At 45.3% G+C, this 17,669-nt stretch overlaps 1 protein-coding gene across 2 annotated transcripts in view; it reads right to left on the bottom strand.

The window, feature by feature from the left end:
* Nucleotides 1-12,094, bottom strand: part of ENO4 (enolase 4) — a 485,281-nt gene extending 473,187 nt beyond the window's left edge. For both annotated transcript variants that reach the window (XM_086922915.1, XM_086922916.1), the window contains exon 1: nucleotides 11,859-12,094. In XM_086922915.1, the coding sequence (XP_086779041.1) occupies nucleotides 11,859-12,035 (177 nt within the window). In that variant the 5' untranslated portion in view covers nucleotides 12,036-12,094. The remainder of the gene's footprint in view (nucleotides 1-11,858) is intronic.
* Nucleotides 12,095-17,669: the final 5,575 nt, after the last annotated feature.

Here is a 17,669-nt window from a genome sequence, read left to right as displayed (position 1 = left end):
CATTGTAACACCGTTGCTGTGGTGTTGCAGGGTTGAGGTATGGTGTGAGGAGTTACTCACCGAGAGCGTAGCCGCTGTCACCTGAATGATAGGAGCAGAGGGTGAGTGCCTGTGCTGCGCAGCTACATTATCACAGTGTAATATTGTGGGGCCTGTGTACTTACCCAGTAGGTGTCCTTCACCAAAGTCCCCCCCTGGCCAGTCGTGTGTGAATGCCACTGTTCCGGAATATGAAGGAGTCATGTGTGCTCCGCGGGTACTGTGCCACTATGTCCGTGATGATTGTCTTTGCATTGCACACCATCTGGATATTGAGGGAGTGGTAGGACTTGCGGTTGCGATACATGTATTCCATTTGTGCTGGTGGGCAGATGTGGATGTGGGTACAGTCAATGCATCCTATTATATGTGGGAATTGTGCTACATTGTAAATTTGCAGCTTGGTGTCATTCAAGTCCTGTTGGCTGGTGGGGAATGAGATGTAGTGGTGTAGGCGGGTCAGCATGGCTTCCAGGAAACTCCTTAGGCAGCGGGACATGGTGGGCTGGGATATCCCCCCTGCAACAGCGACTATCCCCTGGAAGCTTCCGGAGGCCAGTAGGTGCAGGCTGCACAATACCTGCACATGGGTGGGAACGGCATTGGTCCTCCTTGTTGGGTGCTGCAGGAGGGGGTCTAGGTACCGGATCAGCTTGATGATCATTGCCCCATTTAGGCGGTACTTGGCGTAAATTTGCTACCTGGTTTGGCCCAGAAGGGTGACCCGCTGACGGACTATCCACTCCTGGATACGACGTCTGTTCCATGCTGCTCGCTGTAGCCTTCGCCGCCTGACCACCATGTAGAGTCCTGGCATTGTGAGAGTCCTCAGGCTCCAGCTGCATGTCCTTAAGTGTGTTTGGTCAGGCCTGCACCGGTTGGTAGTTTGCTAAAGTTTTTTTCAATATTTTTTTTTCCTAACTGGTTACCACCTGGTTTGGGTTCTCCTTAAATTGTGCGTCGCAAAAAGCGATTTTCGGGTTTTTCGCAATCTGCGATTTTTCATGAATGGCGATTGCGATTATTTTGCGAGTTCGCAAATGATTTTGCAGAATCCATGGTTTCTCGCTATTTCAGAATCGCAAATGGGCTTGTTCCAGGATTCTGCGATTTTATTTGCGAACTCGCAAATTTTATTTTGCGATTTCGCAATTTTGGTTTTTTCCCTATCATGAATTGCTTTCATTGAAATTGCGATAGCAATTGCTAATTCACAGCTATTGCGATCGCAATTTGGCTTCATGAATCTAGCTGTAAGTGATTTGCCCAGAATCACAGGATGGTGTGCATCTTTGCTGAGACTCGAACCCGGTTCCCCAGATTTGAGGTCTAACGCTCTAGTCGTTAGGCCAACTCCCCTCCCTATTGCTCTCTTGCATTTTAAATTCTTCTTGTGGGGTTTGCCTTTCACTGTGAGGTCAGATCACAAGCTCCTCAATAGAATTTTTGCTTGCAGCGGCTCTGAGATTTTCACTCCTAGAATAAGGAGGTAGACAGAAGGACTAGCTTGTTATAACTTTACAGTGGACTACATTCCTGGTACACAGACCTTTGCAGCTGACTTTCTTTCCAGATTACCCGCGAATGACAAATGTGGCAAGGTTGAAGATTGGTTCATGAACTGGGTGTGTGAGCTAGCTCTGAAGGATGAGGAATGGGTGCATGCTGCAAATGAAGTGCACTAGGATAATCTTAAGACGTTTATTGTGGAAGGTTGGCCTGACGGTAAAGAGATCCCAATCTTTGAGGGATACTTCTCTGTTAAAGATGAATTGTGCATTATTGGTGAGAAAATTTTCAGGGGGAGTGAGAGTGGTGCAGCCAACTGCCTGGCGGGAAAAACTTACATTTGGCTCATGAGGGGCACCTTTGTAGAAATTGGACAAAGACCAGGTTGCGCGCGTGGTACTGGTGGTGGCCATGTATGGACCAAGAGGTTGAAGGGTTGGTCAAAGACTATTGGCAGTGTGTCAGAAGTGACAATAAAAAAAAAACACGCTGCTCCCTTGTCCCCCGTTAAGATTCCGGTTGATCCTTGAACAAAGTTGGTGCTGGATATTGCTGGTCCCTTTGAACTTTTCAACCACAATGTGCGGTTGGTTTTCCTCCTAGTGGATTATACGTCCAAATGGGTAGTGACCAAATGTGTTTCTGTTGTCAACACTAGAGCTGTTATTGAATTTCGGAGTGAGGAATTTTCAAAGGAGGGCATACTCAAATATTTGGTCATTGACAATGGTGTGCAATTTACTTCCCAAGAAATGTCTGATTTCTTGGGCCATCTCTCGATTGTTCATTTCAAAACAGCTCTTTATTCACCTCAAGCCAATGGTTCTGCTGAAAGCATGAACAGGGTGGTCAAGGCTTGTGCTCAACGTGCCTTGCTCAAAAAACATCCCTGCGGGAAGCCTTGAGGGAAACTTGGTGGGCTCACTGTGTTACTCCCAATGAGATTTGTGCTGTCTCGCCTTTTGCACCTTTGAGGAGCAGTGACCTCATTGCAAGCTTAGCCCAGCCAGCCTGAGTTTGAGCTCCAAGGTAACAAACAAATGTTCTGAAGAAGCAGTCAAGCAGTGCAAACTAGTGCACCAGCACAGATACAAATAGCGGTTTGATGCAGAGTCTGGTGCCCATGCTGGGGTTTGGCACCAGGGGGATAAAGTGTTTGTGAGAAAGGCTAGGTTTGTTCGGAGAGGTTTATCTAAGTTCATGGGTCCTTTTTGGAATTCTAAGGTGAAGAAAAATGTGGTTGTTTTGGACTCGGGTGATGTGTGGGGTTTCTCTAGATTGGTGAGAGCTCCAGACTCACCTGCCAGGAATCAAGGAGGTGTCAAACCCTCCTCTGTTGGCCCTGCGATTGGTCCTGTTTACAGCAAGAAGTCAATCGTTAAGCCAAGGTGGCAAGATGACTTTGTGATGTAATAACCTTAGTGGGGTCTGCGGTTGGTCTTGTTTCCTCAAGAGGTCAACCGTTGGCTTAGGGTGTTTTTAGGACTTTGTGATACATTTTGTTTATTTTTTTTTTCTCTGTTCGTTTCTTGCATTATTAAGGGGGAAGATGTGCTATGTTCTCGTTTGCCTATCTTCTATCTCGTTCTTACTATGTGTCTGGTTATGTCACCTATTATAGAACCGGAAGGTTGGGGATGTCATGGGTAGAATTTTGGGCTGGAGTATCGGTTGGGACCTGGTGGGAGAGTTGAGTAGAGTACTGCTCCGAGGGTATGATGACTTGTACCTAAGGTAACTACAATAAAAATCCTGCCAACCTACTCAGGAGTCTTGAACTTATTAGAATGTCAGTGGTAGCGAGGGCGAGCAGTAACAGACTTATCATGAATGTTAGTGTAGGGTTCTCCAGCATCAATACCACCCCCACAGCAAAAAATAAGATCAATGTCCGAACCAGTGCTTCTCTTTGTAGAAAAGACAAGTACTTTATTACACACAAAACACTAAATTTCACTACAGTCACTAAAGTGAAAATACCAGATTCATAGGTGAAAGTAAGTCTTAGCTCTTTTAGGGGCCTCTGATGACTAATCCCATTACCTCTCCCCTGTCCCTTTGTGAGTCCATGACCCACCCCTTTCTTGGAACTCCTCTCAGGTTTAGAGTTTGAGGTAAGGTCTATAGGTGCAGCTCATTCCCCCTCCCTCTGTTTGGTCTTACCACCCAGTCTCTCTGGCCTAGACCCACTCGGTCTCTCACCAGATTCGGAGGAGCAGCTCATGCCACTGCTACTAGGAAGCTTCCAGGCAGCACACAGCTGTCCTCCATTGAGCAGTATGGCAGTCAGCAGCACAATGTCTTACTTGGAGGGGATCTGCAGGAGCACAGGCTTCTATTGGTGGCACTCTTCTTGGAGGCTGGCTTTAGATTGTGGCTTACTCTGGCGCTGAGGCTAGTACTTGGCCCTTCTTCTTGAACGTGATAGCCACACACCCGATGGTGATGATTCTTTGATGCAGCAGAAGACAACACTATCCTCAGCAGGCAGTGTCTCCTGGTGACAACCTCAATTTTTCACAAGGCACCCCTGGGGTACTTCACTGATCACTTGGTCTTCCGAACTGGTCCTGATCCAATGGCACATTTAAACATGTCCAGAGTCAGGCAGCCCACTTGTAGGGCATAAGGGCCATGAGCAGGCACTTATCTCTGCTTCTATGTGGACTATGATTTCAGCATACTGCTCCAGGTGCCCTTGCAGCTACAACAGGGATAAGAGAAGAAGATCACACTGCCCACTTCAGCAGTAATGTGATTTCTTTGCTGCCCTTGTTTAGCGAATCTGTCAGACAGACCCTACACCAGGATCAAATATGGCAGTCCGTCCCACAATTAAATCCTGCTGTAGGGTGGACACTTTCTTCCCTTGCTCAGAATCAGGATGTGTATAGCAATACACATATGCTGTCTGGGGAAAGCAACCTCTCCTCCACCTTCTACTCTGGTCCAGGCTGAGCGCTTCCAAAATGGAAACCGCAGGCCTGTATCATTTGTGAATAGCACTGTATCAATCCTAGCACACATGCACAGGTACAATGCCTGGGATGTCAGAGTTCCGGTTTCCAGGTTCATCGTAAGCACATATTTTAGCTGGATAGGCCTGTAAGGAGGCACTCTTGTCTCACTGGTAAAAAGGCCTGTCACTGTGACTCGTAAAACATGGCATGCTGCCACCTTTGTGCTCCATGTATAAAACCAACAGGGATGGTAATCCTCTTTCACTATGAAACTATGCTTGAGGCACTCCTCCCGGTTCAGAACAAAGTCCAGAATTGATTTTTCTCAAAGACCGGGCTTACATCAACTTGAAAACAGGATAAGTGTGTGGCTTGACCAAAAACCAAGATCACAGATATATGCAGTTCAGGCACACTGGGCAGGGGACATTTGGGCCCCAACATTCTTCCACTACTTCTCTCTCCATTTAATCTCACATTATCACTCTTACGGGTGACCTTCTGAAGCCAGGTCATCACTGACATCTTTCCTGTTCTGAACATTTCACCTACAAACTACTTATTTCAGGTGTGTTAGTCAAATTTTCAAATTTAGCTTTATTCGGTTTACAATTTTGCGCACAAAAAAAACCCAGAAAGCACAATATTTTTCAGTACCATATCACAATTATTGCACAATAGTCATTAAAAAGTTAATTTAAAAGTGAAGACAGTTTTTAACATTTCATATTGCCACTACTATACAAGGATTATAAAAGGCAATTAACATAAAAAGTTCAAACAAAAGTTACAGGTTTAAGAATATTTAAAAAATAAGACCCGGGTGCATATTTCATAAAGGGACAAAGTTCAGAGCTATTTCCTACATCTTGAAATCGTACATTTCAAGAATGAGATAGTTGGTCTTACAGGAAACTGTATCTAGAAACTGCAGTGCAAGGCGGGCCAGACGACATTGCCTCGTACCTCAAATTTTCAAGATGTAAACAAAATTACCGGTTTAAAAACGGTTAAGAATTAGGATCTGGAAGCATACTTTAAAAGTAGAACAAAGTTCAGAGAGGTTTCCTACATCGAATCGTGTGCTTCAAAAACAAAACAATGTGTCTTACAAAACAATTGTTGTCTAAAAACTGCAGTACAAGGTAGGCCGGACGACATTGCCTCATACCCCAGATTTTCAAGATGGGTTTAATCGACCTCATCCTCAGCTCTCAATAAAATTTGCTAAATAATACTATGTGGATTGTTGATTGGGGCGAGACTCCGTCGCAAGGACAATTTGGTAAGGTTTTAGACCAGTCGTTTATGGTCGGCAAGCTTACCAAACTATGAAAGACATCGATCCTGAGGCGTGTGAGAACAAATCTGACATACCCTCTTGTTGTATATGTTAAGTATGGTTGAATAGCGAGGGTAGAACGCATCAGTTGGTTCCTTTGAACGGTAGGCTTTGATGCCTCGCTGACCAATCTGTTTGCCTCCCTGTGGTTCATACATTGTGTTTTTTAAAGAGCTTTCTAGAGATTGTACCCATCAAGGAAGGATTGTGACAGTATTCAGGCAGGCCTTAATCAGTCATAAATTATTTTATGTATTTCAACCACCTGACTCTAAGGCGTGTTCTAAATGAAGACTGTCACTTAACACGTGTCGGCTGAATGTCGTTTTTAAGGTGGTCCAGATCCTGTGCCACTATAAACCTGGTTGCACCTTTATTATGTCTGTAATATATGGTAGGCCCAACTCCGTGTGGCAAATATAAGTTGATGTGAATCGTGGAACAGCCAATAATTACCTTAAAAATGCATTCTCAACCCTCTGTATTTCGTTTACATCACAATATCCCCATATTCCAGCCCGTAAATAGATGTACTAACGCACTTAGCTTTGTAGATTTTAATCAGCTCTACTGGGGGCCTCTTTCCTAGCTTTTGTGAGAAATTAACTAGGGCAGTCCTCGTTCTCATGAAAAGAAGTTTCCTAGATTTAATGGCTTGACACCACGATCCCTTGTGTTCAATTAATATTTGTTATGATTTTCTATTTCTATTACGGAGCATAGAAGCTCTGTGTTATGGTGTTCCATGTTCCAGCTATGTGTGGGTATTCTCTTCTCTGGCAGTTGATGTCTGACTGGCCAAGGGCGAGCCATGCTTTTCTTACCTAGGAATTTCCTATGAATAAATTCCACTTAATACTCCTACGATAACGAGTCCTTCTTGAATTCCTCCCTAATTCAACTACAACATTTTTGGCGACGTTTTGGCCAGGTCCTACACCGTCCTGGGTAAGAGTGGCTATAGAACCTACGCGAGAAGAACATTCATTGAAGAAAAATCTTCTATTTCGGCTTATCTGCACTATTCTTTAGGAATATGGACTCGTAGTGAGTAATTTTTAATCTGTAATTGTCTTTACCTCGTTACGCTCGTCAAGTGAGGAGTATTACCGTTGTTTTGAAGCATCTCGTGCGCGTCTTGAAAAATGCTGCCTCGAGCGATGTGAAATCTGCCTTCATCCTACGTCACAGTCACAGTCATCGCAGAGCGCTCAATCGACTTTAGAAATTACACGCACACCGCGCTGACACAACAAGGTCAATTTCCCTGTGAAACAAACGTGAAAAAACGTAGCGGCCATTTTGTTGCAACAACATTGTATCGGAACTCCGATTTTTCTTCACTTTTGACGAAGCACGAGGAGAACTGACAAACAGGTATTAATCGGAATATTGATCAAATTTAAATTGACATTAACTCATTTTAGCTCCATCGTTTTTTTTTGCTAGAAAAACGAATTGTGTTATTCTTTGATAGAAAGACTTGGAATTATTTTTTCTTGAAACACACAAGTATACCTTTGTTGTCATTTGATACAGAAAGACTTTATTCTACATTTCATTACTTACATGTTTATTCTCTACATAATGGACAGTCAAAGTTCTATAGCTGCTCCTGTTCAATATGTTATGGAGAGCCAAAGTTCTATAATAACTCCTCCTGTTTTTTTAGCCTCACCTGGGCCTTTATCTATAGAGTGGGAAGACTGGCTACCAATGTTTGAAAATTACTTATATGCTCTTGATGGTTCAAAATTTAGTGCAGCAAGAAAAAAAGCTTTACTTTTAAATAATATAGGTAAAGAAGGTCAACGCATTTTTAAGTATCTACCAGTAGCCACCTTACCAACTGGCAACGCAATTGAAGATGTTTATGTTGAAGCAAAAAAACGTCTAGAGGTCAGGTTTGCGAAGGAGATAAACATTGTCATGAATCGATACCAATTCTACACCCATAGGAAGAAAATCAATCCATAGATGAATTTGTGTCCAAGCTTAGAGAGTTATCTCTGAAATGCAAATTTGGAGCGATGACAGATGAGTTGGTGAGAGATCAACTCATAGTACAATGCAGATGCAAAAAGACGCAGGAACGACTTTGGGCTGCGAAGAATCCTTCCTTGAAAGATGCAATAGACATAGCCAAGGTTTTGGAACATTCTCAATATTGCATGTGTGAGTTGAACAAAAAAGAAAGTAGTCACTGGACTGTTTCTTCAGTTTTCGGTGCCGATACAGATGTGGCAGCTGTCTCAAGATGAGGAAGATTCTCCCAAAGAGGAAGACAAGTTAGATCTTGCTTTAGATGCGGAAACTCATCCCACAATGCTGACTTTCGCAAATGTCCTGCTTTAGATAAGAATTGCTTAAAAGGTGGACGTAGAGGTCACTTTTCAAATATGTGTAGGAAATCTTTTAAACATGAGAGTGACAGTTTAACTCAAAATGCTTATTTGTCCAGTGCCACACCGTTTGATACTAAACGCCAGACAGTACTCACTGTTGATGCGAGCGCCACAGGTCTAGGTGCGGTCTTAGCACAAATTCATAATGGTCAAGAGAAGACCGTGGCATTTGCATCAAGAAGCTTGACTTGTCCAGAAAAAAATTACTCTGTTATAGAGCGTGAGACCTTGGCGGCTGCTTGGACCTGTGAATACTTTAGGACCTATCTGTGGGGATCTAGATTTAGGTTAAAATCTGATCATAAACCCCTTGTTAAAGTATTATTACCAGGTGGAGATGCCAAGTGTTCAGCCAGATTAGCTAGGTTAGCTTCCCGCCTTCAAGAGTACTGTTACAACATAGAGTACATTCAGGGGTGGAAAAACACACAAGCCGATTGTTTATCAAGACTGTCACTGGACTGGAAGACAGTTGATGAAGTGGCTGTCTTAAAGAAACAGAATGAGGGTGCTGTTGCTTTTGTGCAGGATGTCTTGAGTATATGTGAACCTCAGGCCTTGTCTAAGAGTGAATGGTTTGACGCCATGTCTGCGGACAGTTCCATGACTGAGCTTAAGAAATTAATACAGACAGGATGCAAGAGAGAGAGCACTGTTTCGGTTACTAATAGGCCATTTGTCAAAATGTTGGACGAACTCTCTGTCTATGGTGATACTGTCATCATGAGAGGAGACTTATTTGTTCCTCCAATTTCCTTGAGAAATAGTTTGATTATGCTAGCCCATGTAGGACATTTGGGTCAAACAAGAACTAAACAAAGATTGAGAGCAAATTGGTGGTGGCCAGGTATGGATGCGGAGGTGAATACATGGATACCAAGTGTGGAGTTTGCAGAGAGAGTGATAAACGTCTGAGGGTTGGTGTCCAAGCTTCTTCTGGACACATCTCTGATCCAGGTCAGCCTTGGCACACCATATGTTTAGACTTCATTGGACCAATGAATAGTTTGAAAGAGAATTTGCGCTTTGGCATTGTAGTTGTTGATGTGCACACAAGATGGATGATCATTAAGTTCACTAAAGACATTACCACATCTACTACTATTCGTGCTATGAAGTGTATTTGGAGAGAAGAGGGCATACCATCAGTCCTTTTAACGGACAACGGTACACAGTTAACATCTGATGAAATGCAGAAATTCCTTTCAACGTGTGGTATTAGACATAGCCGTACCTCTCTATATAACCCACAGGGTAACGGCATTGTTGAGAGGGCCAACCGTTTAGTTAAGGGAGCCATACAGATGGCGATCTCTAGTGGACAAGATGTAGAGTCTTTGGTTTTAGAGATGTTGTGGGCTCACCGTTCAAGTGTGCATGGTGTCACTGGTAAGACACCATTTGAAATGATGCGTGGTCGATTGCCCAATACCAAGCTTGTACCAACGTGGATGAGAGACATTATTTCTGGCAAAAGTGTCTCTATTGACTCATCTTCAGTTGCTTCTCAGGAAACCTTTATTCGTAAAGGAAATGTTAACAAGAAAATTTGTCCAGGTGATTGGGTCAAAATACGTTCTGGGAGACCCGGTTCCTCAGCAAAGTTTCTTGGTCCTTTTAGGGTAAAGGTCACTTTGCCGTATGGAGTAATTTTGGATAATGGTGAGAAATGGAACTATAGAAGGGTCGCTCTGTACCAAAAGAAAAATGGTCTTACTAATGTAAATACTGATCCTATACGTCATGATGTTCCTCTCAGTAACACCTTTTTATCCATGTCAGATGATGATTTCATTCAAAATTCTCAGACCGCGGGTGTTTCTCGCAATACTATGCAAGGAGGGGGTGATGCTCCTGCTTCTCTTCCTTCTAGTCCTCCTTGCGCTCGTCAAGTGAGGCTATATAGAAACTGTCATCCTCCAGGTTATTTGAAAGATTACGTTTGTAAATAGGATATATACTCTTTTCTATTATTTATGCTATGCCACTGTTGTATCTTTATTTATTTCATTTCTTTGTTTTTCCTTCATGTGTTTATATATAAGGGAAGAGGATATGTTATGATCTTCTATTTCTATTATGGAGCATAGAAGCTCTGTGTTATGGTGTTCCATGTTCCAGCTATGTGTGGGTATTCTCTTCTCTGGCAGTTGCTGTCTGACTGGCCAAGGGAGAGCCACGCTTTTCTTACCTAGGAATTTCCTATGAATAAATTCCACTTAATACTCCTACGATAACGAGTCCTTCTTGAATATCTCCCTAATTCAACTACAACAATATTCCAAAGAAGGAATACGTTGTATTGGTTTCTGCCTTTTTGCTCTACGAAAATGTCCCTCTGCTTCCTTCCGCCCCTCCCACAATTCATTATAAAGGTTTAAGTGGTATTTATTTTTAGGTCTAAGTTTTTCATAAAATCATTATAGGTACTCAGTGTCTGCTGTAGGCCTATAGGAGTTTTGGCCATAATTACTGAGAAGTCTGCATAGAGTAGGGCAGGTGCAGGGCGTTTTTGCAACTGAAGTAGGTTCCAACACCCTAGGTGTGTAAGTCTAATTGGTTCAATGGAAGTTAAATAAAAACATCCAAAATGCATTAGGTTAGCACACAAAAGTCCCGGACTGGAAACATGCCTCCAATGACCTCGAAAGAGGTAGTTTTAACCTGTCTTACTTTGTCCCCCTTTCCTCTTTCTAGTTACCTCGACTGTAAGCTATTGAGCCTCTTCAACTTCAATTTGAGCCTTTCATCATTGTGCAACACTTCTCCCATCACCCATGCAACATTCGTGTTTGCCCCTCATATCAGCACTTTCTTTTTGTTCCTTCTTTAACTCATTCCTGGCACCTCAGTCCCCACCATGTGTCATTTTTGTCACCCTCTCCCTTAACACTTCAAATTACATCTTTAGCTCTCTTTGCCCATGCCTGCTATGTCTATCCCTCCCCTTGAACTTTTCTATAACATCTCCCAAGCCAGGGCCAACAGAATAATGTGATTCCACGACCGCAGCTTTTTTTGCATTATTGTGGATTTCCTGCATTTGCCACCTTATGCACATGCTGTATAATCAGCAGAATTTAACAAAAACATTTGTTTCTAGCTCAGACGGACCTTCAAGGTGTTCGCATGCAGTGGAAGGTGCTTCACAAAGGTTAACTGGTCATCTTTCCGTCGCTTATTTCCATATTAGGTTCTTAAAATGATACAACTGAGGTGAAATCTTTGCCCATACTATATTACAATGTGTAAAAATGACAAAATAATGAAGTAATACTATCAGCAAAATGTGCCGCGCTATGCCTCATAATTTGCCTTTTCTTTCTGAATAATTTAGTTAACCCTGGCACACAATTTGGTGCTCCCTTGCCGCATAATTCCAGTGATCCTGATTATACCTCTCTTTATCCCATCATATTGTAATGCCTCTGCTCTTACCCTTCAAATATTCCCCCTGTCTTGAACCTCCCCATCATTTCTCTCTGTGTTCCTGTACCCATTATCCTTTCCTCCCATTCCATCTCGACTCCCACTTTGCATCCACCCTGGCCAACGCCGTCGCCAATGTATTTCCCTGTCCCCATCTTTGCTCCGCCCACTCACCAAGCTTCCGTACACATCCGGTGGCCGCTGGTAGAACACAGCGTTCAGCGCCTCCTCCAGGCGCACTGGGACCCCGTTTGCTCGGTAGAACTCGGCTGCCCGTTGTTTAAGCTCATAAAACTCCCGTGCTTCGCGGGATACACGGCAAGCCGCCGACAGGCCACCCCCGTAACTCATAGCGCCTTCCTGAGTTTAACTTTCCCCAGCTGGGGTCCGAGCGCTAGTCCACGGATGCAGGCTGGGAAGGACGCGCTAGAAGTTGCTATGCAACTAGAAGCCGCCATGGAGCACAAAGCTCGCGAGATCTTGTGTTAACCGAAGTGGATAGCGAGCATACCTTTTCTTGTCCACGGCAGAGAGTTATATTTTATGCCAACAGTAATCGTTTTTGGCATATCTTACATTTATGATGTGCACACAATAAACAACATGCTATTCGTTCATAGCGTAGAAGTTAACTAAGCTATTACATTTGGCGCGTCAGCCTCTCGGTAAGCGCTCCCTAGTTTCCAATTGGCAGCCTCAGTTGTTCAACCAGTCTAAGCATTTTCTTTTTTGCAATTTACTGTAGTCCAGTTATATTGTGTGTAAAAATCGCAATATGCAAAAAAAGAAAAAAATAACTGAAATGAGCTACTCACGCTTGGAACTGGGATCTTGACAGCTCTACTTCTAACTTAAACACTTGGCAAAGACAATAGGTCTAGTCTTTCAGTTTGTCACTGCTCTTTTGTCAAGATGTTTGTAAAACTTTATTGTTGGTGGGCATGCAGAGCACTCGCCGATAGTGAAAAAAAGTTGGTAAAAAAAAAATATATATTTTTGACCTCAACAGGAACGCATTGCTTTTGCAGAGTTCATACTCAAGGGAACCACTTTGAGTGCAGATGTGCTCCTTGTGAAAGAATTGAATGCATTGTAAAGGGTGATAATCCCCAGGGTATTGAGGCCTATCGTGCGGGCATTCGCGTGCAGCAGGGACCACACAGACACCAGTTAGGGGGTATCGTATGTGACGTCCTCGTGCGGCCGTCATCTATTTTTTCAGTCCCCGCGGGCCACGCCTGGCCTTCGGATGTGAGGGGTGCGTGTACTCGTGAAACACTAGACCCCCTACCACTACATCCCTAACCAACTCGGGTCTTTGAACGCAAACAATTTAACAGGCATATATGAACATTTCAACAGAATGTCTTCAAGTGTCATTCATCAGCACACGGTACTTGTGTGTTATGCAGGCCAGACTGGTCCTCGGCTTGCTCAGCAGGCATAGTCCTTAAGTCTTTGGCTTGGGCGGGGGTTTGGCTGCAAGCTGTAACGCTGGGTGCTGGTACGTTCCTCCGGACTGTTCTGGCATCGGCCCTGTGAGCTGGCTTCGTGAGTGGGGGAGCCGGATGACTCGAGATTCCCCCTGGCCTGGCGGACTCTTCTTCCACTCCTTCGGCTACCGACGAGGGTTCCAGGTCTAAAGCTGTCTCCGAGGTATCCAGACGTTGTTCTGGCGGGACCTCTTTGAACCACAATATGTTCCTTGACACTTCTTCCGTGCCTCTCCGGGCAGTCACCACCGTGCCTTGGCTCGCAGTGACAGTCCAGGTGCCTGGCTCGTAGTGCGTTTGGAATTTCCCTCCTTGCCGCTGATGACGTAGGAGGACAGTCGCTCCTTGGCTGAGCCTTCTGTTGGTGGCCCGGCGTCGAACGCTGGCTTCCTGGTTCTGTCGCCTTCTCCGCTCTTGCACTGTTCCTACGTCTAGAGGAGGTGGTGACCACTCCGGGCAGGTGGGGAGCAAATCTCTGCGAGGGCCATGGAACATTAGGGCCACGGGCTCCTCTGGGTCGTACAGTGAGGGGTGCTGCGATATTCTCTTAGGAATTTGTGTAGCTTGTGCTCCGGGTGCTTTTGCTCCACGACGGCTATGCGGAACAACTTATTAAGCGTGCGCATAAACCGTTCTACATCCCCGTTGGCTTGAGGCCATTGTGGTGTGATGCGACGGTGTGATATGCCTCGTTGACGGAGGAAAGTGGCAAACTCCGCCCCTTGAAATGGAGGACCGTTGTCACTGCGCACCTCTTGAGGGAACCAGAACATGGCAAACATCTTCTATAGTGCGGGTCCGATGTGGTTTAATGCTGTCGATGCGATGTGCTCGACTACCGTATACTTCGAGTAGGCGTCTATTACTTCCAATGTGTGGCCTCCTCCTGGGAAGCTCCCAAAATCTATACTTATCTTGGACCAGGGTGTGGTGCATGCTTCTTCGGTGATGATCGGGACGGGCTTCTCTGGACCACCTGTTAGCTGGCACAATGAGCATCTTCGGACATATTCCTCTACCATTTCTTCAAGTTCCGGGAACCAGACCTTTTCTCTCATCCTCAACTTCATTTTCGTGGTTCCTTGATGTCCTCCGTGCGCTAGTTGAACAGCCCGCTGCCTGAGGCTTTGAGGGATGATCAGACGAGGTCCTCGTAGCAGGATGTCATCGCTGGTGGCACTTAGTTCGTGACGGACTCGCCACATCTTGGTGATGAGTTCTCGTGCTTCTGTGCTCCAGGAATTTGCTTGGCGGAGGTAGTTCGTCCACGAACCTTCTTGGACGACTTCTAGCGTTTTGGTGTATACCTCGTCCGAGGCACCTGCTTCTTTCACCTCGTTGAGGGACATACTCTGGGGGCACGACGTGAGAGCTACCCAGTGGGCAAACTCTTCCCCTTCTTCTTCTTGATCTTCCTCAAGCCCTTCCGCCGGAGTGGGGTGTCTTTACAGGAAGTGTGCGAGGTTTTTGGCCCCTGGACCATAGATCTCGTATGACTGCAGCTGGACGGCCCAGCGTTCAATGCGCGGTGGTGGATGTGGCACTGTCCCCTTGAACAACGGGACTAGGGGGTGGTGGTCGGTGACCATCGTGAAGGGGTGTCCTCGGAGGTATAAATGAAAATGATTGCAGGCCCATTTGATGGCGAGCACCTCACTCTCAATCTGGGTGTACCTTGTTTCTGTTGGGGTAAGGGATTTGCTGGCGAACGCCAGAGCGGCCCACTGGCCAGGTTCACGCTCCTGCCCTACCGGGCTTGCGTCTACCAGTAATTCAGTGCACTTTGTAGGGTCGAAATATGCCAGCGTGGCTTCCCCTAGGAGGGTGTCTTTTATCCCTTGGAAGACCTCTTCTTTCGGACCCCATTGCCAGCTGGAATCCGCTTTTGTGAGTGCTCATAGTGGTTCGCTTCTGGTGGCTAGGCCGGGTATAAATCTCCCACAGTATGTGGCCATTCCTAGGAAGCTTCTAACTTCCATCGGCGTTGTCGGAGCCGGGATGTCCTTGATGGTTTGTGACTTCCTTGGGTTGACTTGTATGCCCTCCTGATTGAACACATAGCCAAAGAACTCAAGGGAGGGTTGAAAAACTGGCACTTCTCCTTGTGGAGGGTGGCTCCATGTGCGCTGAGGCGCTTCAGGGTGTCCCGGAGGTGTTTGTGGTGTTCAGCCACTGTTGTGGAGTGGATAAGGATGTTGTCGCTCACATTCAACACTGCTGGTAGACCACATAGAATCTCCCTTATGGTATTCTGGAATACCTCGGCTGCTGAGGATATTCCAAAGTTCAGCCGTTTGTACCTTCGGACCTCTAGGTGGGTGCTGAAGGTGGTGATGTATCGACTTTCCTCAGACAGGGGCAGTTGGTGGTACCCCGCATTGAGATCGATCTTCGAAAACCATTTGGATCCATTTACGTCTGCGATTATATCATCCATTGTTGGCGTGATATGGCGTTCCCGTTTGATTGCTTTGTTGGGCAACCGCATGTCGATGCACAGGCAGATGGCTCCTGGTTGCTTGGGCTTTTCGGCGATTACCATCGGGGATACCCTCAATGTCGGTCCGGATACTTTCTCAATCACGCCTTGCCTCTCCAGGCTCTCCAACTCTTTTTCCACAAGTGGTCGTAGGTGGAATGGGACTCTTCTGTGACGCAGGGCTATTGGGACGACAGCCTTATCAATGTGCAATTTGATGGGTTCGCACTTGATGCAACCTAGGCCTTCGAACAGTCCAGGAAATTGCCCTAGGAGTTCTTCCACTTGATAGGCCCGGATCCACCTGGCAAAGGCAATCAGTTTCAGGTCCTCGGCGGTGTGGCTGCTCAGGAGAGTGTCTGCTTCCCTATCAATGACATGGATCGTAGCCATGATCTCGAGGTCGTCTGCCTTGATGGGTACTGAGATTTTCCCTTTTAGTGGAAGGGGCGTATCTGCACCATATGCATATATCCGAGTTTTGGAGGGAGTCACTGGGGGCCGGTGGCGTAGGCTCCGGTACTGTTGCAGGCCCATGATATTTACAGTCGCTCCTGTGTCTATAACTGTTTTTACTGCGGTTCCTGCGACTTGGACGATGCAGTTGGGCTGGGGCCGGCGACGTTGTTTGAGCTCTTTCGCAAAAGAGACGATGTATACTTCAAAGTTAATCAAGTGAAAAAATGGACACTTGTGACAATTCTAGACCATTGGTTGGAAAAACTATGGTAACCTCAAAAGACCCAATGTGAATAGGTTTAGCGGTATATATCGTTCCTCCGCCCCTACATTGTGGTTCGTTGGCAGTTATCATTGGATACCATAGAGAGTGTGGGTGCCTGCCTCATCCAGAGGCTCCTCTGGTCTAGGTTGCAGTATCCAGAGATGAAAAAATTAGTGCAAAGAAAAATCAAAAAGGCTGTTAAAAATAAGATCAACACCTAAAGAGTTTTTAATGAAATGGTGGAGATCTTATAATAAAACAAGTGGGTACTTGTACTAGATCGAATTATGGGATCCAGAAGTGCGAATTTACAAGGATGTCGACATGTTTCAGCCCCCTTCGGCTCAAAAGAGTCTACGGGGCTTTCGTCAGGACAAAAGGACAGACAAACATAAATATTCTACTCACACTTATTATGTGGAGTTCAAATGGAAGTAGTGAGGGTCAACTTTAGAGCCACTCAAGTCTTAATAGCCTGCAAAAGACAATACATACAGACATGTTGTGCAAAGTTGTTATACATTCTCACAATATTGCTTGAACGGAGGTAGGCACGGTAGTGAGCATTAGTCTAAACTACCACATATAAGCATCTTAGCCAAACAAATTACACTTTAATTCTAAACAATAGGAGCATCACCTGGTTGGGTAGAGGAAAGAGGGAGAGGCAAAAGCGACTAAGAGAGCTGTGAGATTGTGTTATACAGCGTAATGTATAAGCAGTGTTTTATACGTAAATCATGCAAAAGGACCCCAGAGGGGCCGGTCAGACGTGCTTAGTCTAGGTGAGTAAATTCCGTCATAATTACAAACTCTAGAAAGGTTAATTTAAAGGAAGTTTTAGCGCTGCTGGAGGGGAGCGCGGGATGACTGACCCTAATGCGGTAAACAGATGAGGCGCGACCACATAGAGGCTCTCGTTTAGAACTTACCCCCTAATGTGGAGTTAGAAGTTTTCTTCGGGGAGGCTCAGAGCTGTGGGGAACAGATATGGAAAGGTCAGATTCACCTTACCTCATCGGAAAAGAAATTTCCGAGAGAGACACGTTCCGCCATTACCCGCGTGTCTGGGATCCTGCGCCGCTTGTGCTGACTCTGCCCTCGGACGTCAAGCTAGCGTCCGGGGGAGTGTTTATAACGGCGTTTGAGAAAATTAACTTTATTGAGATGTAACACGGAAACCTGAATGTTAGGATCAGCGATTGTGTTAACAAACGTGACGCTTTTTTAAGGAGAGTTTTAAGTTAATATCGGTTGAAACAACGCAGTAAGAGTATGATATGGTCTGT

This window comes from Lissotriton vulgaris, chromosome 5, assembly GCF_964263255.1.
Source record: "Lissotriton vulgaris chromosome 5, aLisVul1.2, whole genome shotgun sequence".
NCBI lineage: Eukaryota > Metazoa > Chordata > Amphibia > Caudata > Salamandridae > Lissotriton > Lissotriton vulgaris.
Note: the sequence above shows the minus strand (reverse complement) of the source record. Positions and strands in the feature narration are given on the sequence as shown.